The sequence below is a fragment of the Armigeres subalbatus genome, chromosome 2 (genome assembly GCF_024139115.2).
Source record: "Armigeres subalbatus isolate Guangzhou_Male chromosome 2, GZ_Asu_2, whole genome shotgun sequence".
NCBI lineage: Eukaryota > Metazoa > Arthropoda > Insecta > Diptera > Culicidae > Armigeres > Armigeres subalbatus.
Window position 1 is genome coordinate 153,978,576 of NC_085140.1, and position 21,871 is coordinate 154,000,446.

Genomic DNA, 21,871 nt, shown 5'->3' on the forward strand with positions numbered 1-21,871 from the left:
TGCCAGATCACAAATTACCTTTTAAAAACCACATTGAAGGCATTCAAGCCAAATGTAACAAATATATTAAGTGTCTATATCCACTTATAAACAGAAAATCAAAACTTTTGTCTTAAGAACAAATTTTTGATTTACAAAATATTTTTTAGACCAGCCATGCTGTATGCTGTGCCAATATGGGCTAGTTTCTGCAATACCAGAAAAAAGACACTTCAGAAAATTCTAAATAAATTTTTGAAAATGATTCTGAAGTTACTGGTGGTTTAGTACCAGACCAATGAATGTCAGCTTATGAAATGAGTTAAGTTCTACACATATAAAATCCGTTCCAATGTTTAAGTCAACTGCGCACTTTCATGCTTCATTTACGCTACAATCGACCCATTCACAAATTCCTAACTCATTAGCCATTCGTGATCCGATGTTTTCGTTCCAGTTTTTCACTTGTTGATATTACCTAGCAATTCGAAATGAACAAGCGCCCCAATACAAACAATGTCGCGTGCCATTGTGCTGTGTTCATGCCGATTTGATGTGTGTGAGGTGACTGCGTCCGGTGCTCATCTCGTGCCTCGCTGCATTCAACAAATTTTCTCCACCAATTTACATCAATTATCGTCCTCTAATGATTCCAGTTTAGCAGTTGATTTGCGTCGGCGCGATGAATGCCGTAATAGCATTTGGCTGTTTGACAACGACGACGACTGATTAGCATTTTGTCACGTGTGGAAGTCATCCAGAACCAGACAATCAAATCGGCACGCATCGGTACTATTGTTAATAGTTTACACTTTTTCATTTATTTTTATTCCAATCATAACATGTCAGCAGTTTCTGTTAATTATTTTCTTGGTAGCATTTTGAAATTATTTCTCCGAAAGTAAATCAATTAAACGAAATGTGTTCGAGAGTTACGTAAGTCTGTTTGATTATTATGATACAAAAATGTCATTTTACGCGTGTTACCAGTCCTTTAACTGAGTGAGTCTACACGTCATTCTAGTGTGGTTTGTTATAATTTACTTGGTCTTACATATTATTGGATTAATTAATATTATATTAACAAAATCAACAGCTTAATAATAATTATCAGTAGAATTCACTTTTTTACTTTTGAATATGCCTATATGCCGAATGCTTTTTACACGATATCTACCACTGAAAGCAATTGCTAGTGATAATGAGTAAGGTGAATAATCATAAATTACTAAATTTGTTTTGCGTTTATCCTCTTCCATTTTTGAATGCTATCAATGAAAACAAGCGTCCTCCCAGTGATTACGTAATTGAAAACAATTAGCAAATGGGGAGGATTGTCTAACGTTTATACAATGTAGATTATTTACGAAGCCTAGTAGAGTCGTTGCTTTTTGGGCGCTGGTAAAGAACGGGCAAAAATCTAGAAAAGCAATGAGATAACTTTTTTCTCTTGGCTAACGAATGGAAGTGGAACTACTTCACTATGAGATTGAATATTCGCCTCTGGCACCAGAATGATATACTCGTACGTGAAACAAATTGAATTCAGTTTGAGTTCAAAATCACCGCAACAAAGGGAAGAATAATCAATAGCGGCTTTAGATAATGATCCAACCGATTTATTGGATTGGATAAATACAGTCGATAAGTTGAAAAATTATGAGTAATATACCAGAATAAGTAAAATGCTCATCGATTAGAATAATATAGAAAAGTAAAATTAGCATAGATGAAAACATGCGAATATCGTGAAATACTCAGAGTTTACATTGGTTCCTAACTTCGTTCATTGCGTTTTAATAAAATCCGATTTGTTAATTATAAAAAAAGACTTGGTCTAATTGCTATAAATAAGAGAGCTTAAAAATTTGGGAAAAATACGATAAATAGATACTAAAATATCCTTGTGGATAGTACAGGTTGAAGTTATAAAACCGCCCAAAATATGGGTCGTTCCACGGTATTTGAAACACAAATATCCGAACTGCTTTGAATGTACGAGATTTATATTTGTCAACACCTAGCTAGGAGGTTCTAAAACAAGTAAATATTCACATGAAATGTAAACCGCATAATTATACCAGCTTGAATTGCTAGAAAAGCCCCTAGCTATTGTTAACAGACCGTATGAATAGAAGAAAAGTAGAGAGCTGCTCAAAAAGATTAAAAAAGAATAAAAGGAAAGGAACACCAAAAACTAATCAAAGCAGAATTGATATATAAGTAAATGATCAATAAGCAGTGAGTCTTACTCGGAAACCAAAAGTCAGCCCATGCTCTACTGCATTTGAGAATTGCTTTACCACCTTTATTAACTGAATTCAGCCGAAAGCCATATCCAATATTCCTATAATACCGGTCAGATACATTAATACGTATTAAGCTGAGTTAGAAACTGTAAATACAAGTAGTGCTTCTGTTACGATCTTCTGTTATTGCTAAATTAGTGACTCGACAATAGATCGATACATTTGTTCTCCGCCACATTCACATCGTTTTGTATTTTCAATTTTGTTTAAAGTTTCCATTTTCTCATCATCCTCTGCGTTTTGGTAAATTTATACTTGCAATTTATTTTTACAAGCGCTGCTTAAATATTAAGTAATAACTTTGTCCAATATTTATACTACACTTAGGTATCATACACACATTTGCAAATCGATCAACGATCAACAGTGTATACACAAACATCTACACTTTTGCCCCGATTTCCGTCATGATATCGTAGTCTGCCTGACCCAGTCTGGACCCGCGGCCTTAGATCGGTGGTAACGCCCACAGCGTTGCCGTTTTGTCTGCCGACGTCGACAGGAATGAGAAATCCACCGGGTGCCAGCGGCCCGATATCACCTTGTCCGAGTGCTGGGCAACCACCACCGAAGGCAGCGGCATCGTCAGGTCGCCCTGCAGGTCCGTCAGCACCAGTTTGTTGTCGTAGCCGGCCGTCAGCAGGTAGTACGCCGATGGGGAGAAGCGGATCGATCTGTGAAATAGTGGAAGTTGAAAACAATTCGATCATTTATTATGAAAGTTTTAATGAAAATAAAATGAATATTAAAAAATAATTCATTGTTAAAATACTAGCAACTAATATGAGTAAAAAATCATGATACTTAGCGAATATGGCCAACCTTAACCCTTTTCCAAATGATTAAAAATGATTGAATGATTAAAAGACACTTACTAAAATACATAATCTCGCCTTTATATCCGAATGCGCGAACCTTGGCCTTAACTCCAGTCATAAGGTTCTACACAACCTCAGAATCTAGAGTTTTTTAGCATATTATCCTATGATTTCTTAATTTCTTCTACATTCTTCACCACTTTATGTCGTTTTAGAAGGTGTATCTTAATAATGGCCCATTGTTTTTCTATTGTGCGTAGTTCCGGAATGATTGAGATGTTCAGATCTTTCGGTCCGAAACCGACATCATGCACCTCATACCTAATTCTTCCAGTAAATTGTCGGACCGTCGCTTCAGGAGAAGGAAAAGCCGGTTTGGTTGCCCCACTTCTAAATACGCCTCCCAAGTAACATTTTGGTTTTATGATGGTTTTATAACACTCTTGAAGAGTAAATTATTGTCTTCAAGAGCGTTTTAAAACTAAAAATGTTACTTGGGCTGTCCATTCATGGTGCGTACGGTAACGAAAAGTTATCCGCTAGTACAAATCGATTGCCAAATTAAGAGCTTCTTGGCGAACTTCGACATCTTCTGTGTCCGGAGGTTCTCGGCAGCATCACGGAATCTGGCTGAAGTACGCTTTCAGATATATCTCGTCATCCATTACGCAGCAGTGGTGTTTCGTTAATTTCTAGTCGTACAACTTTCAGGCACGGCCTTTTGCAACCGTATTCTGTTTCCCGTCACGGTTTAGGGACTACTGAACCTTAAATGTACGTAGTCCAGCTCGAGTTTCGATTTTCTGCACAAAAGTCTTGCTCGCATGCATCTCATATCTCGAACTAAGCCGTTGTGTTTTCATTCAAAGGCCTCAATCACGTGTTTGTAATCGTTCTCGTTGATCTGACTGTTTTTTTTATCTTCGCATTCGATCCTTCTTCTTAAAATACTTGTGCAAAGCTTTTTTGTACATCCACTGTTCTATTGTATTACGGAGAAAAAGAAAAATTTGGAAAGCTTCGCGGAAATAACGCGCAGAGGTAGATCCCCGCATAGAATAAATCGTACATATTGTGCGTTGAGTTGAGATCGAATATCATAATAAATCAGTCAAATAATTTGAAATGGCATTGAAGTAAATTTTACCACAAAATGTGTTCCTTATTATGTTGGTCGGCTGTATTTAACTCATCATTCGCATAACGTAATTCTGAATTACGTGATTATTGAATCAAGTATTGTAGAAAAGAGGTTATAAGAGCCCAAGAATATAACTTTAATGTTATGCTATGTATAATCGTCTTTGGGCTCACCCTTCTGAGCTCGGCGTACAAAATCTTGTCGCGTATCCTGTTTAACAAACTGAGACCGCTTGAGAAGTATTTCGTCGGCGAATACCAGGCAGGTTTTCGTGAGGGCCGATCAACAAAGGATCTAATGTTTAGCCTGCGGATGATCCTTGATATTTTCTGGGAGTACAACTTGCAGACTCCCCATATGTTCATTGATTTCAAAGCAGTGTACGATTCACTGAAAAGAAATGAGCTGTGGCAGATAATGTTCGAACATGGTTTTCCGGCGAAACTGATTATACTGACGCACTTTCGAATTTTTTGTTCAACATTGCACTTGAGGGCGCTAAAAGGAGATCTGGCGTGCAGAGGAACGGCACTATCATCACATGGTCGCATATGCTCCTGGGCTTTGCGGACGACATCAACCTTATTGGAAACGATCGCAGAGCAGTAGAGGCAGCTTTTGTCCCACTGACAAGGGAGACGGGGAGGTTAGGCTTAACCATTTACTCTACCAAGACAAAGTACATGGTTTCAGATAGAGATAGAGGAAGACCTGGTGGCGTTGGTGCTGAGGTAGTGCTTGATGGGGATGTGTTTGAAGTTGTTGAAGAATTTATTTACCTTGGACCGCTTGCGACATGTGACAATGACGTTTCCCGTGAAGTGAAAAGACGTATTGCTGCTGCGAATAGGGCCTTTTACGGATTACGTAACCAGCTTAGGTCCCGCAACATGCAGACGGAAACCCAATTTGCTCTATACTATTTGCTATGCTATTTGCTTTCGAGCGAAAAGTGCTGCGTACAATACTCGGAGGGAAACGGTGTGTGGTGCAGACGCATGAATCACGAGCTGTATTAAGTATACGAAGAAGAAAATATTGTGAATCGTATAAAATACGGCAGAATTCAGTGGGCTGGTCACTTGGTGCGAATGTCGAAAAAAAGAATATCAAAACCAAGTATGTTATCGATCATTTAGTAATTCGCGTTAGATTATTTAGTAGTTTGTCAATAACTCATTCCAAAAGCTGAATTTTAAATTGTGTTGTATGGTGGACTTCTAGTGTGAAGGTTTTTCTACAACTTTGCCAAATAGTTCGTTGTAACTTAGCCGTTGTAACCAAATAGTTCAGTAACTTAGACTAAATGATAATAAAATCCCAATCATTTAGTTTAAGTTATTGCAACTAGCGCTATAACTACGTTATTAGTTGAATTCTAACACCGAACCATTAGGCAGAGTTGTAGAAAAACCTTCGCACTAGAAGTCCACCATACAACACATTTTGAAATTTTATTTCTGGAATGAGTTATTAACAAACTACTAAATGATCGAACGAAAATTACTAAATGATCGATAACATCCTTGATCAAAACCAATATTCAACAAAGAACCAGATAAGGGCCGACGATTTCGTGGAAGGCCACGAATCGGACCTGGGGACTAGAGATGGTCGGGTTTCACATTTTGCAAACCCGAACCCGAAATAAAGAATCTTATCAAACCCGTACCCGAATTAATTCAACTATTTAAACCCGAGTTGAACTCGAACTTTTTTTTTGCCGGAAAACTCAAACTAGATATTTTATATTGCCCTTTACCTCAAAAAGAATGTAGGCCCAAATAACGAAAAATCCTCAAATTTACCAGAAACGAAAAAAAAAAAAATTCGATAATAAAATTCTCAAACCCGTACCCGAGCCGAACTCGACATTTTACTAATTTCCCAAAACCAAACCCGACCCGAACCCGTCGGGTTCGGGTTTGAAAACCCGAGACCCGACCATCTCTACTATGGGGACCCTAAACGTTCGGGGAAACTGGAGGAACATGTAGCTCTACAATACGCCAGGCATAGTTGTAGTTGTATGCAGTCAACCAGGTATCCAGGTAGGTAATCGTCATTGGGCGTGACAGGTCTAGGGGTCGAATAACAAAAGCGCTAAAAAAGCCGATTTTTTTAGGGTTTTTGCTCAATCCGTCCTCTAGTGTTGTACTTTCATGATCCATTTTCACTCCTTTTAACATAAAGCTTCTCACCTACGAAACTGGTCATTTTCATTTTTTGTCATTACTTCACCATGCTCACAACTCACAACTTTTTAAAATAATACAAATTAAAATGTGGATCAATATTTACATTAGTCAATAAATTTATTACTACTTTCATACTAGAGAAAATATGATACACGATGATGGTATTAAAAATATACAATTTTGTTCAACGATCGTTTATGATGGACCCCTAAACATGAATTTCAAGCATAAATATCTAAAAGACTGTTGTTGAATATTTTCAATTATGTTGTAATTTCATTTGAAATTGTTTTGATGCTCGATTCCAATCCGACTTGGTGTGTCGGGTTTCACCATCACAGGGTGGCTTCATTAGGCTTGAAAATGAACTGTTCTCGTTTTCATCAGAAATCAAATTCTATCAAGAAGTATTGTCGGTAGATCATGGACTGATGCATAATGGGTCAAATTATGCTTTTATGAAATTTCTAGATCAGAAAACTGCTTGGTAGATTGGGTAGCTTTAAAGTACCTCAAGGTGTCTTGTGTCAGGGGGGGGGGTGGATTGTGGGGGGTTGTGTCAGTGAGCGTTATATGATAAAGGGGGGAGTCTAGTCACGCTGTCACGCGCTACTTGTTGTTACATGAGGGAGGGTAGGAAGGAGTTTCAAAATCACGATCTCTGAGGTGAGCCAGCCTAGGGTTGAAAACCTCTCAAATAAAGATAAAAAAAAAAACGATTTTTGCGCTACGTTACTATCAACACCTTCAAGTATTCCTCGAAGTGCCGCTTTCACCTTTCGATTACCACATGTTCGTCAATCAAGATGCTCCCATCCTTATCTCTGCATATCTCGATTCGTTGCACGAAGCCTTTGCGAGATGCGTTGAGCTTCTCATAGATCTTGCGTGTTTCTTGATAACGGCATAGATGTTCCATTTCTTCGCACAGTTTGCGTCTCTTCTTCTGAAAGAGACGGGTCTGCTGTCTCCGTTTAACATTCTTGGTGCAATGCGACCGCCCACGCTGCATTTTTCTTCTCCACAATCAGTTCAACTAATCGTTCCTTCGACATAACTGACGTTGCTCTCCGCTGCGTCATGATTGGCTGTTTTATCTGAGTCCAGCACTTCTCGAGAATGACCTCATGGAGCTTATAAGCTATAGCCTCTTCTAGCAACGCTGCCTCGAGATGCTGCTATTATGCAGTGGTGACATAAAGTCATAGCGGGCCGTTCTTAGACGTGCAGTAAGATGCGTGGCTACAAATCAAGGCCAGAATGGCTGGGTTCCAATCCCGGTGCCGGTCTAGACCATTTTCGGATTGGAAATTGTCTCGACTTCCCTGGGCATAATAGTATCAACATGTTAGCCTCATGATATACGAATGCAGAAATGGTAACTTGGCCTAGAAACCTCGCAGTTAATAACTGTGGAAGTGCTTAATGAACAAGCTGCGAGGCGACAATTTCCCAGTGGGAGATGTAATGCCAATGAAGAAGAAGAAAAAGATCATAGCGAGACAGCTGTTGGTACCGAACATTGTTGATGACAGATAGTTTTGGGCGCAGTTTTACCATCACCAGATAGCGATCAGTGTCGATGTCAGCACCACGATAGATTCTGATGTCGATAATGCCGGGGAAGTGCCGTCCGTCATTTGGAACGTGGTCGATTTGTGATTCTGTCTGCAGTGGTGATCTCCAGGTGTACCGATACGGAAGACTGTATTGGAAGTAGGCGCTTTGAGTGTCATATTTGTCGAGGCTGGGACAGCTGTCGTACTTACGTTTAGGCTACGCGTAGAATGTGCCCTTAACAGGGTTTGAATCCAAAATTGAATTAAAAAGTCTCTCACTTATCATCTCTGTATACATATGTAATATACCATGAGAGACTTGTTTTCGCAAGCTGTCATGATTCGAGAGGCTATACCTCATGATAAATTTCTTTTGAAACGTTCCCAACGCGGGGAGCACTTGTTCTGATGATGCATTTCAACTTGTTCTACACAGCCGTGCAGTCCGCGACACAACATGAGCGAAAATCATCACTTCTGTGTTGGGCTGTTCCTGTGGACAAGTTTCATAAATTTGTTATCATGGCTTGTTATGATTCGGAACAGTTTTCGCCTTTCTTTTATCGTTGTTCCTTATCTATTGAGAGCGTTTTCTGCAAACCCTGGTCCTTTTCATCATCAGTGCTTCTCACTGGCGTTGACAGAGGTGAGGCACCATGCAATCACATCATTGTTCTCAAAGGCTATCGTTCCTGTGCAAAGCGGTGCCGCACCAAATAACAATAGAGGGCTTCGCCAATGTTGCTTCCGAAGTGTGAGCTATGGACGTTGATTATGCTAAAGTTAAAAAACCGGTCTTTGATCCTAAACCTGCACATTCTCTAATTGATTGGCCACCACACGATCACGCGATTTTGCAAACCGTCCATCACTATGAAATAATTTTGTGTTGCTAAGGATCGATTTCTTCACCTCCGCTTAGGCCTTAAACCACGTTTAAGCGTATGGGTAGGCACCGCTTATGAGTTAAGCGGGGGTGAAGAAATCGGCCCTAAGTTCAACAGTTTTTCTATCATAGGCTGTTATAAGCTAGGTCCGAAATCCCGACTAGAAGAGCACAACAAAAATAGACCACAACTTGAACACATTGTGGTATTCATATCTCATTTTGATAAACTTTTGTTCTTATTAGCCATTCTCTTCCAAATGGTTTAACAAAATTTTATCACAATATGAATTAAAAAATGCTTAACTGATGTTAGCACAAAAGTAGGCAGGAAGATGTAATAAATTAGCCCAAAAGTAGGTAGATGTCTTACAGCCATAGAGATCACAAAACGCTGATTTTATTTGAAAAGGTTGCATAATTTGTAATGGACTAAGTTTCATGTTCTTGAAAAATAAACTAAAACAAAAATTTTTGATTGTTGGTCACAATCTGGAGATCTATGTTTCCGTCCCAAGCAAAGTTGGCTAATGTCGTTTTTAGTTGACGGCGTTCTTGCTGCCCTGGTAGCCAACAAAATAATCCATCAGAGGATTAAGGAACTAGAAAGGATTGCTGGCAAGCCTAGCCATGATGTCTGATAGAGAAAAAACTTGTCTGAGCAAATGGGACACCGCCAGCACAGTGCGTATGCTATCGTAAAAAAACGACATGTGATAACTATTAAATCATTAATTATTCTTAAATTTCTAACAAAATAACAAAATGTCATTTTGGGTTAAAATTGTATAAAAATTCTAATGCTTTGTGTTTCAAGTTGTGATAGCTATGAATTTAAATATTTTAACAACATCCTGCACCAAGTTTCCAACAAATTTTGTTATAGAAATTTACATTATACTAAATTTAAATTTAATAAAATTTTCAGGATGCTGTTGAAATAACTAATTTTTCTATCAAAACTTTAAAACATAACTAACGCTGTTAAAATTTTGGTTAAAGGGGATAAGGCAAATGTACGAACGTTTGGATTGCGAGGAAAGGATCAATAAACCATAAACCAATTATGCAAAAATTTTAAAATTTAGCAGTAATTTAGTAGTACAAAGTTGTAAGTACATAGTTTGAAAAGAATTGGGCGTAAGGGATTTTTTGGAATTTAGTGTGTCCTTTTTTTCGAATACAGTTTTTAAACTAAGATTGTTAGTAAATTATTGGCATAAGTAAAAATCTTAACCAAAGCTTAATTGAAATAAATATTTTAAAATCATATATTACCTCACATCGGAAGCGTGTGGCTTGAAACACTGAATCGGTCGATTACCCCGGATATCGTAGAGAACGCACGAGCTGTCCTCGTGACCTGAAACCAATAAACGACCGGAGGGATCGACACATACTGCTGCCACCGGCGAACCTTGTCGTGAACCAGGTGACGTAGCGGGGGTAACCATATTGACGCAACCACGCGTCCGCAGATCCCAGAACCGTACGGTTTTATCCTAAAAAGAATAGATTACAAGTTTGTGCCCTTTTGTGCATTTGCTCGCATTCTTACCATCGATCCGGAGACAAACATCACACTACCCCAGTTGTACAACGACAGCACATGTCCGCCGTGGCCGCTGAGGGCTTGGAATGGAGTGGAGGTTTCGCAATCGGTAACGTAGATTTTGCAATCACCCGCCCCGCCGCTGATCAGCAGGCTGGACTTGTTGGAAGTGTCCTCCAGGAAGCAAAGATCCCGAACCGTTCCGTCATGCATCGTCAGTTCGATTTCTTGGCCTTCCAGTTGTTTTTGATTCTCGTTGAAGCGCATCAGCTTCACAGTTTTGTCGTTCGACCCGGTCGCAATCAGGTCACCCACCGGGGACCACGCCATGCAGTAGATCGAGCCTTTGTGGTGTTTCGTCCGCTTGAACAGGACCGTTGGCTGGTAGGTATTGTGGTCTTCCCTGGAAGCATGAAGCATATGGTAAGTGAATATAAATCAAACTAATAGAATATATGGAAATATAATAAATCGATTTGGGTTATTAGATAGACGTTTTGATCCCTTCAAGCGACAATTTTGTAAAGCGTTCACATTTGAAAGTATGTAGTTATATACATAATATGCATATGACGTTTTTGTCTTTCTGATATTCCATAGTGTATCAGCAGGCTAAAACATTTTCTAATGAAAAACCATAATGGCTGAATATTGCCAATTGTTTTTGCTTGACGAAGTGAAGTGCACATGTGCAATAGGGTAGTTCAATTAAAAAAAAATAATCGAAAGTCCAAAATTACCTTCATTTTGAAAATTTAGGAGCGTTACCAAAATTTTAGGAAATTTGGTAGCATTTTAGTGGTAACGCTGAATCGTTTTATGTTTATTTAGGTGTTTGTATCAAGACCCAAAAAACAAATTTGGCCATTATTGTGTAAAATCTTGGCATATGCAATCCTGTAAGCTTTTTATACAGATAATGTATTAAAATAATACAAATCTGTAACATTTCAATACAAAAATTGTATTAAAATTTTCCGAAATTTTATATGCCTAATGTTTATACAGTTTCTGTAAGGTTCTTATGCAGGACTATATTAAAATCTGCCATCCGGTGCATGAACTCAAATGTAGAGTAACAATCTCCGCTTCTATACAATCTGATCCAGCGGAAAGCATGAGATTTTTAACTTATAGTTCTATTTGCAGGGTGGCCACTAAAATTCGATTTTCATATTCCCGGTTTTTCCCGCTTTTCCAGATAAATTTTGCCAAATTTTCCCGTTTTTTCAACTTGAAGAAAAAAGGGTAAGATTTTTTTTAAACTTTAACTACACAGTTAAAAATTCGGAAAATTACACGCCATGGAAATATTTTAACGCTTATTTTTGTGTTCAATAACCTCTTATTTTACATCCAACGTTTTCTTGTATGCAATATTGGATACAAGCTCCATAGTAACGACGACCTGTTATTTTAGAAAGTGATGGAAAAATGAGTCGAATCGAACGGAGTTATGCAAAATGCTTTGATCAGCAGGCACACTGCAATCGTTCGCTTGATTGGTCAACATGATAATACCAAAATAACATCTTATTACAACGGTTTGATTCTTTTCTTAGCTGCTAAACTTTAAAAAAACATTTTTCTTGGTTGCAAAACGCTCGTCGAATACGATTTGCATTCAACGGGAAATCCTGTCCCATTGTTTACTAATAAAAATTGATCAAATCTAACTTTTGGAACAGAAGTTAAGGCCAAAAATATTAATTTCAAAACCTGTATAGGAAAAATCCCGTTTTGGAACCTATGCTCAATTGCTCATTTGATTTGCTTGCAATGAGTTGCGTTTGGCAGAAAATTTCACAATTCATATAAACAAATGTGAAAAATAAGATCTTCCCATCTATTAGTGTTGTATTAGACTTTACTTAAATGTTTCTCAACCCTTTAGAACAAACGAGAAAGACATCATCAAAAAAAAATAGTATTTAAATTTAATAAATACTACCAAGTATTGCTGTTTCGCCACTAATAACACTTATTGTGCTAATTGCACTTCACTCCAGGATCGTTTGCCAGGTGCGTTTTGACAAGCGTCAAGGTTGTATACTTTTTGCATTGAACAAAGGAAAATTTAACGAGCCAAACAGTATCGATCCCGCCAAACGCGGAAGCAAAATGTTAACGCGATTTTTACATCAGGTCAATGGATATTGCATGCCAGTCTGACGTGGTTCTTCCTTCTTAGAGCATAATGTTTATAGAAAGCAGTAAAGACGTATAGTTTCTTATAGTATAGCCACCATGTTTTAATGTATAGCTCTTGGTTTTATTTAGACTATTTCAAAGAATACCTTCCTGAGTAACTGTTTAAGCTTTTCAAATTAAAGCAAAATTATTTGAGTAAAGACTCAATTACCTCGAATAAAATAATTCAAATTAAATCGATGTTTTTGAATAAAAGAACTTAGCAATGAAGCAAGTAAAGCATCATAGTTATTGGTATTGGTTTACTAAGAATCTACAAAATTATAAAATAACTAATTTGAATTTTAACACAGATTCAACACGAAGACCGAAATCTTTGTTTCCGAATATTTTGTTTTCTAAAAAAGATTTAATCTCATTTTGAGCAATCAAAACATTCGAATTTTGTTTTTTTTTTTTCAGTTTTCCATATAGGGGGAATGACGGCTTTGGCAGGTTTTGTTCTATTATTGCCAGGGGGTTTTATATGACTGATTATGCTCAAATTTGGCCCAAACATTCTTTGCATATCAAAGAATATTGTGGCCAAATTTCATAAAATTCGGTCGACAAAAACCCCTGACAATAATAGAACAAAACCTGCCAAAGCCGTCTGTTCCCCTATAAAAAAAAATCTTGAGTTTATTATTAAAAAGATTGAACATGCCAATTCACTATTAGCATATTGGAATTATCTAAATTTTGGAATTCATTCCTTATTTTCCGTGTAACAAGTTAAAACAATATTTTAGAGTATATCTTTTACCATCTTCTTCTTCTTCTTCATTGGCATTACTTCCCCCACTGGGACATTGCCGCCTCGCAGGTTAGTGTTCATTAAGCACTTCCACAGTTATTAACTGCGAGGTTTCTAAGCCAAGATACCATTTCTGCATTCGTATATCATGAGGCTAACACGATGATACTTTTATGCCCAGGGAAGTCGAGACAATTTTCAATTCGAAAATTGTCTAGACCGGCACACAGTGGGACCAATCCCAAAAAAGACGGTCAAAAATGTTAGAAGTGAATAAAATGGTCTAGCAGGCCACATATTATTGTATTTCATTGAATGGATGGTTCATCTTCTCGGCATCACCGACCCGTAAGCTAGAGATCCACTACCGGAACGAGAGGTGGAGCACCAGTCGTCGCAAGCACGCTAACGTTCTCAAAGACAACGTGCTTGCACCAAGTGGTGCCTCATCAAATATCAATGGCTGGCGCTGCCAGTGCAGAGTTCTATTTGTATGAGCACTTTCACAAGTATTAACTGCTACCTTTAATTACCAATTTCTGCCGCCTCACTGCAGTGCTAACGGAAAAATGTATTCCATTATTAGAAATTGTAAACTTATATATTTTACTCTTCAAAATATTACAGACAAAATCACGAAATATCATAAAATTACCATTTTTCACTCGAAATTGATAATGATCTAGTGACAACACAAACTGGATTCAGACAAAAGACTTACTTAATTTTTGTACTCACACATGCCATGTACTAAAAGTTAGAAATCGACTGAGTAATAAACATTAAAGAGTCAATCTTTTCCTTATATCAACTTCATAAAAGCTTTGAAGAATTTTGAATTTGACTTGACGAAATTTTTTTCCCGGTACAGGTCATGAATTCCCGTTTTTTTCGCTTTTCCCGGTTCGGTGGCCACCCTGCATCAGCTAGAGTGAGAGGGTGCGTCTTGTGGGGTCTGCCTAGGATGTAGAGGGGCTCGACAGTGGGTTCTGTTGAACTTCTATAAAAAGCTGCATGTGCCCCCAAGCAGGCCCTATCAAAGCGACCGTGTGCCGCTCAAAGCGCACTATCCTAGTCCTGGTGTTGGGTGGGACTTCTAACAAATTTGACCCGACTGATCGAGCGTCTGTTCACCAAGGAGGTGCGGCTCCAACAGTGTCTGTTCTGGCATCCAGCGGCTGAGTATGAAATGCTATTCCCCGGAAGCTATACCTAAGATGGCAGCCCCATCCCGGTGGATAGGGAACCTTGGGCCAACAACCTACTGATCCCGAAATATAAATTTGTTCGAGAATCCGGTATTAATGAAAGAATACGGACTGATTGGCAACGAGTCTTAGCGCGAAACAACGGATACGAATAGGAACATGGAACGTTTTAACACTAGCCCAGCAGGGTAAATTGGCACAACTTGCCAATGAGGCACACCACATGAAGCTTGAGACTCTGGGACTGAGTGAAGTCCGTTGGCCAAACTTTGGAGAACACAGAAGGCCGTCGGGACAAGTTCTGCTATACTCTGGTTTACGAGGTGAACACGCTCCCCGGCATCGCGGAGTTGGCTTCCTACTAAGCGCTCAGGCACACTCTGCGCTTATGAAGTGGGAACCTATAAGTGGAAGTATAATCGTTGCCAAATTTAGAACACGGGTCCGAAATCTTACTATAATCCAATGTTATGCGCCAACCGATGCTGCCGATCTGCAAGACAAAGAGAACTTCTACAGTCAACTCAATGCCGTCGTAGATAGAATTCCGAAGGTTGATATTAAGGTCTGTTTGGGCGACTTCAATGTGAAGATCGGACCCGACAACTCGAACCACGAGCGCATTATGGGACGCCATGGTCTCGGAGAAATGAGCGAAAACGGAGAGCTGTTCGCAGAATTTTGTGGTAATAACGACATGGTGATCGGGAGATCGCTCTTCCCTCATCGACCGGTTCACAAGGTCACGTGGGTCTCCCGTGACGGCTTTACAGAAAATCAAATCGACCACATCTGCATCAGCCGAAAATGGAAACGGAGCCTTCTTGATGTACGGAATAAACGTAGTGCCGATATCGCGTCTGATCATCACCTCTTCATCGGCGAAATACGCCTGCGCATTGCGCGGATTCGTCGGCAGCAGGAGAGAGTTGGACGACGGTTCAACACACGCCGACTGGAAGATGCCACGGTAAAACGGTTCTTCGTTGAAGAGCTGGAGACGCGTGCTGCAGATATTCCGGAAGGTGGCAGCGTGGAAGACCAATGGACCGCCATCAAGAATGCCTTCATCGCCACCAGCGAGAACAATCTGGGCGAACTGCACACCCAGAGAAAACAATGGATCACCGATGAGACCTGGAGGAAGATAGAGGACCGAAGAGAAGCCAAAGCCGCGATAGAGCGATCAAAAACCAGAGGAGCCAAAGTCTTGGCCCGTCAACGATACTCGGCTCTTGAGAAGGAAGTAAAACGCTCATGTCGACGGGGACATTCGCCTCCTCTGTGATATCTTACGACGCTCAATCGGGGCGAAGATGAATGCAACGATGCCGATGCCCACCACCACCTTGGCATGATCTGTCTAGGATCCGACGTATAACACGCGTCAATACCGAAGCTCCATCACTGCTAGAGATTCAAACAGCCATCCAAAACATGAAATCGAATAAAGCCCCAGGGGTCGATCCGCTCAACTACTGCATCGTTTATTTCGTAATATCTGGGACACCGCAACTTTCCCGGTCGACTGGATGCAAGGCATCTTAGTGAAGGTACCCAAAAAGAGTGACCTGATTGTATGCGATAACTGACGAGGCATTATGTTGCTGTGTACCGTTCTCAAAGTTAGATGCAAAGTAATCCTAGCCCGGATTCAGGACAAGATCGATGCGACTCTCCGGCGGCAGCAGGCCGGATTCCGTGCCGGAATATCCTGTGTGGACCATATTGTCACGCTCCGCATCATTCTGGAGCAGGTCAACGAATTCCAAGAGTCCTTTTACTTGCTATTCATTGACTACGAAAAAGCTTTCGACCGTCTCAATCACGAGAATATATGGGGCGCCCTGAGACGCAAGGGAGTTCCTGAGAAAATCATCTGCCTAATCGAGGCAAAGCCTTTTCGTGTAGAGTGCTGCTATCCGACACTATCCGGGTTGTAGCTGGTGTGAGGCAAGGATGTATCCCATCACCGTTACTGTTCCTGATCGTAATCGACGAGATCCTGGTAGGTGCGATTGGCCGTGAACCAAACCGCGGGCTGTTATGGCAGCCTATAACCAGGATCTTCCTAAAAGCACCTTGTTTCTATTTAGTTTCATTAAAGGCATTGGAAAAACATCAAAGCACGAAAAAGTTGCATCAAGATGTCAAAAACTTTCTAATTGTGATCAATGTTTCATTAAAATTGCAATGCAGTACGTGTTTGACATTTGGAAACAAACAAACAAAGAATACCGCACTTCATGTTGCAAACACGAAACAAAATCATTAAGTTGCATATTATTTACCAGGTAACTTCAATGCGTCTTTCAAAATTTAATTGTTTGTTTAAATTAAGTTTAATTTAATTACTGCAATCGAAGGATGTTTCGTAGGCTCCCCTTTTTGCTCTTTTTAGATTGCAAGAGAGTTATATTTGTTGGTACATACGCAATAGGGTGGCTCAAATTAGTATGGGAAAAACTTTTTTCAATTTTTTTGATGGGCCGCACTCTTATTCGGTTCTATTTGATGCCCTGATGCTCTGGACAAAATTTCAGCCAAATCGGCCAACGTTTGGGCAGTGCTAAACTCGTTGGAAGTTTATTTGGAAAAATGAATGCAGAAACAGAAACAGCAGAGATCTATCAGGAAATTTACAAAAAATGCACTGAATCCTCAGAGTATCCATTGAAAATTTTAATCGGCGTGGAAAATTATAGATCAGCGGCGTGACAAATTTTAAACGGCGGCGTCGACGTACCAAAAACTGTCGGCGGCGGCGCACACCTCTAACGCTAGCGAAACATGGTGTGTATCAGTGGAGAACACTCAACGGCTGCAGGTGTTCATCAACAGATGCCTTCGGTATATAATTCGGGCCTGGTGGCCTCACAACTGCGGATCTCAAACAACGAGCACCATCGGCGTTGTCACCAGAGGCCGATAGCAACAGAAATTCGGGATCGAAAGTGGGGCTAGATCAGCCACACTCTACGTAGGGACAGAAACGAAATCTGTAAACAAGCATTAGACTGGAACCCAGCAGGATATCGCAGCAGAGGCAGACCCAGAGGCTCATGGCGGCGAAGCCTCAATAAAGAAATAAAAGAAGTCGACCGAAATCTAACCTGGCAACAGGTTCTATTTTTTGTGATTTTAGTGATGTTTTGTGTTATTGAAAGTAGCGACGAAATTGGTGCTGTATTTCTTTGTTTCAGGATGAGATGAATTAATATGTTCAGTGAGATGGAAAACGGAACAGTTTCAATACTACTCATCTAAAAAGTGATCCGTGTACAACTAAAGCTGCGAAACATTCCATTTATTCGTTTAAATTTTAGTTAAAGTTTCACACTTCGATGGTTATTTTTCCGGAGTTAAAAATAATCATGTTCCGGAGCATGTTCAGTTTGATAGTAAAACTTTGTTGGCGAGAAAATTGGCGCCAAATAATTTTATTCAAAATAACTTTCAATTTGTCAAAACTCAAATGGGTCGGCTTCGGCTTACCACGATGGTAAAATAACCATCAAACTGTCAAATTTTAACCAAAAAGGTAAACGAGGTGGATTGGTTCGTAGCTTAGATAAATTTGGTTGAAAATCGGAGTAGATTTCGGAGCAAGAACGATGTCTCCTCCGCCCTTGGATTTTTTTGCCCAAAAATAGTGTTTTGAGGGGGTAACAAAAAAAATCGGAAAATTTTGAGGAGTTTAAAAACATTCTTTTCAAAAATCCGAGGAGCTTTTAGATTTTTTTTCTCACCTTTCGGTGACCAGCAGAATGTAATTTTTAATAAATATTTGTAACAGCCTAATTTAGACATTTTACATTTCCGGTAATAGGTTACAGGTAGCCATAATTTAAAATAACGTAAAGTAGATATTGTCTGACGAAGAACCAAATGTTCAAATAAGTAAAATCATGAGTTATCCGTCAATTTCCCGTATGGTTTATGATGAACAAACTGATCGATAAAAACAATAGATATTTGCTCACCAACTTGCACCACTTTCACATCTTTTACTGCACGCGAATTTCCAGTGGTAGATGTTTGTTTGATTGGAATTGCACAGAGAAAAAAATACACAAGAAAAAGCACACAGGAGACAGACATCAGAAAACCGCTGACGGCCAATTTAGTTGCGTCTGCGTCGCAACACTTCTGAGATGGATGGATGACAGCGACTTTTTAGTGTGGGGTGAGCAAAGATGGGTACATCACGATGCAGTTATACTACACTAATTCTATTGGTGATATTGTTATTGTTGATGAACCAAGAAGCGGTAATGAATAAAAGTCGCAGCCACTTAACGAGAGTCAACATGCAACAGGTGCAGTTCACGTGAGATGGAAAGTTGCAATAATTATGAAGCCGCCACCGCTAAACATGAACGACGACCGTACCACCATTGCGGTTTGTGGACGGATTGGCATAGGTGGAGATGGTTATCCGGGTAGTGCAGTGGAGTCGAGAGGTGGATGGGATTATCGTTTCTATTTTCCAGCACATGCTCTTTTTTGAGGACTCTCTAAAAGTAGAATAAGTGCGTCAGTCCTCACGAGGAAGATAAAACAAGATCATAGCTCGTATAGCATTCTTTAGTAAAATTATTTAAATAAAAAAATAAAGGTCCACCAAAAGACGCTAAAAACAATCGCACGCAGTTTTTTGTGAACTTAAGAAAAAATGACCAATGAGAAGAATGTAATTTCACTCTTATAGCATTGAGCACATATATAAATATCGTAAATCGCTCAGGATTTTTCAACGTTCCATTTAAATTATAAATTGTCTATTAGGTTTGTAGAAATAGAAAACGTGTCCAGCCATCATCAATTTGGTCTAGCTTAGCTGACAGTTTCATACTCTTTATTTTGCAGGCAAAGAATTTGGATTCATAACCCCCTTCATCAAACCCCGGAGCCGTCCAACTCGATAGAGAAGCACGCGTGCGGTAGAACTGCGCATGGAAAAGCAATCACATTTTTATGCGTGTGAGCTAACTTGCAATCGTGATGAAATGTATGCCACCGTTGGGTTATCGTGTGCAACCAGCCAAACATTGGAATGTGTCAGGAAATTTGAAAAGACGACTTTGTTTGGGCAGATCTTGATGTAATAAACGTGCTGAGGGTTAATTGCGGTGGATATAGTTGCAGCATCAGTCAGTGCGATTTTTGGCACGATGAAGTGTTGTACAATTGCAAACAATAACTATAGCGGATCGTATGCATGGCAGTGAGGCATAATGAATTTTCGACATTTGACATGGATTAACAAGACAAAAAAACTCCGAAAAAAAACCTAATGTGCGTGTGGTAAATACGTCAAACTAGAGGTGTGAATTACATTTGATTTTTGCGCGTGTAGAACGTGAGCTATTTCATGCATTATTTTGGCAATCTATCATGAATGACTACACGGGTTGCGGAAATCAAAACTAATCGTTTTCGTGACCGTTTGAAATAAGGAACATTTAGCAGCGATAGTGGATTACCTGATTTCCGAGAGTGTGGGGTATTCGCAAATTCGGAAGGTTTTCGAGTTGGATCCTACGGCGTAAATGCGTCCATTGGGATGGAACTCCGCGCATCGTACCGCTTGAACGTCCTCCAAAGATGTCACCGCAACAAACTTGGGTCGGTTATGGTCTGACTGCTGAAAATAGAGAAGAAAAAAGTGTTTTTGAATGAGTGATTTTATTAAGATTAATGTGACGGGTCTGAAGTTAGCCTTGCGAGTTCTCGGTCCGGACTAAGCTGTTATCTCATCATAATTTAAATCTCTGTCATCATGATGATGACTACCATTTATTATAGCAATGCACCTTCCAGTAGATCTTAAGTTTAATTTCTGTCATAGACTTAAAAGGATTTCTGTCATAGACTAAAAGGTATGAGTAGCCGTAAAACTCATAATAAATATCATATTCTCTCTCGATTTGAATATATAACATGTGGAAGAGATATTTCGAGGGAAGCATTCAGAGTGTTTGCCCGTGTGAAAATGACTGGAATTTCAACTTCATCAGTAAAAACTAAGATATGAAGGCCAGTGAAGATCCTTCACAGCTTGGTGGCACAGTATCCACCCCACCCAGCGTACTGCAATCGTTGGTTTGATAGAGAAAAAAATTCAAAATGCTTTAGTCATAAAATTGATTTGAATGTAGTAGATATGTCCCTCTATATTGTTGAAGCGCTGGTTCATCTAACATAAAATTATCCAACAAATTCCGGAAGAACTTTAACTAATAAGGCCGATACAAATATTAAATTTATTTTATGTCCGACAGCTCTTGGAAAACACGAGGGGGGGAGATATAAAAAATAACAAGGAAACGAAAAAAAAGTCAAAAATGGGAATAATTGCGTGAATAATTTAGAATTTTAATGGAAAATGATAGCAAAGAATGTTTAGAGAAATCAAAGAATATGAATATTTGTAATATATTTATGCAGTAATGACCTTAGCACAAACTTTGTATTAATTAAAAAATACTGGAACTTATTTCCGTAGAAATTTAAGTTTTTCTTTTTGGGAAAGGTTTTGCTGATGGACTCTAAACTGTTGAATCCATAACCCCAACATTTTTAAAGTACGGCTAGCATTATAAGCTTTTGTTTAAGTTGAAGTATGAAGCTCAAATTGGTTGTACTGGGGCAATGATCAGGTATACTTTTGAAATCAGAGATGTCTGAACATGTATGTTGTATGAAGGTTCGGAATTGTAGACTTCCCGGACTATATGGAATTGATAGGTGAAATTTGAAGTAGAATCGGTGAAGCACGTCATATCATGCTCACGTTCCGAAAATTAGTGAAATGCCATGCTACTTGTTGGCGGCATAGATACGGCCTCGGATAAACCCGTAGAGAGAATGCAATGTACGTTGAACTAACTCATTCAAGAATTATGCGTGGATCAGCTACGGGGGTTTCTGTATAGTCGTAAGAAGGCCATTTCGGCTCATGCACGGCGATTGCTGCCTGGGCGCTTCCCAATCCTTACATGATCTGAGATGTCTTATCAGGTTTCTGGTTGCAGATTTTGGTTTATCTTACTCCACTTACGATACACTTACTTACTTACGATACACTAAAAACAACCTTGCTTTTTGAGAGTTACATCTCCACGTGTTTTATGAAAAAAAAAAACATTCTTCCAAACAAGTTCTAAAATAAATCTCTATTTCTAAGCTAATCAAAGTTACACAATTCATAGGTTATAAGGCACTAGGATTGGTTTCTTTCGCAGCCCCATGTACATTTATTTATTACCAGA

General features: G+C 39.3%; 1 protein-coding gene across 8 annotated transcripts in view; it reads right to left on the reverse strand.

The window, feature by feature from the left end:
- Positions 1–772: 772 nt before the first annotated feature.
- Positions 773–21,871, reverse strand: part of LOC134211041 (WD repeat-containing protein 47) — a 358,867-nt gene continuing 337,768 nt past the window's right edge. For 6 of the 8 annotated variants that reach the window (XM_062687594.1, XM_062687593.1, XM_062687596.1 and 3 more), the window contains 4 exons: positions 20,084–20,244; positions 10,449–10,845; positions 10,169–10,392; positions 773–2,962 (listed from right to left, as the gene is read on the reverse strand). In XM_062687594.1, coding sequence (XP_062543578.1) covers positions 2,737–2,962; positions 10,169–10,392; positions 10,449–10,845; positions 20,084–20,244 — 1,008 coding nt within the window. In that variant the 3' untranslated portion in view covers positions 773–2,736. The remainder of the gene's footprint in view (positions 2,963–10,168; positions 10,393–10,448; positions 10,846–20,083; positions 20,245–21,871) is intronic. The other 2 variants (XM_062687595.1, XM_062687597.1) reach the window with 1 other exon arrangement.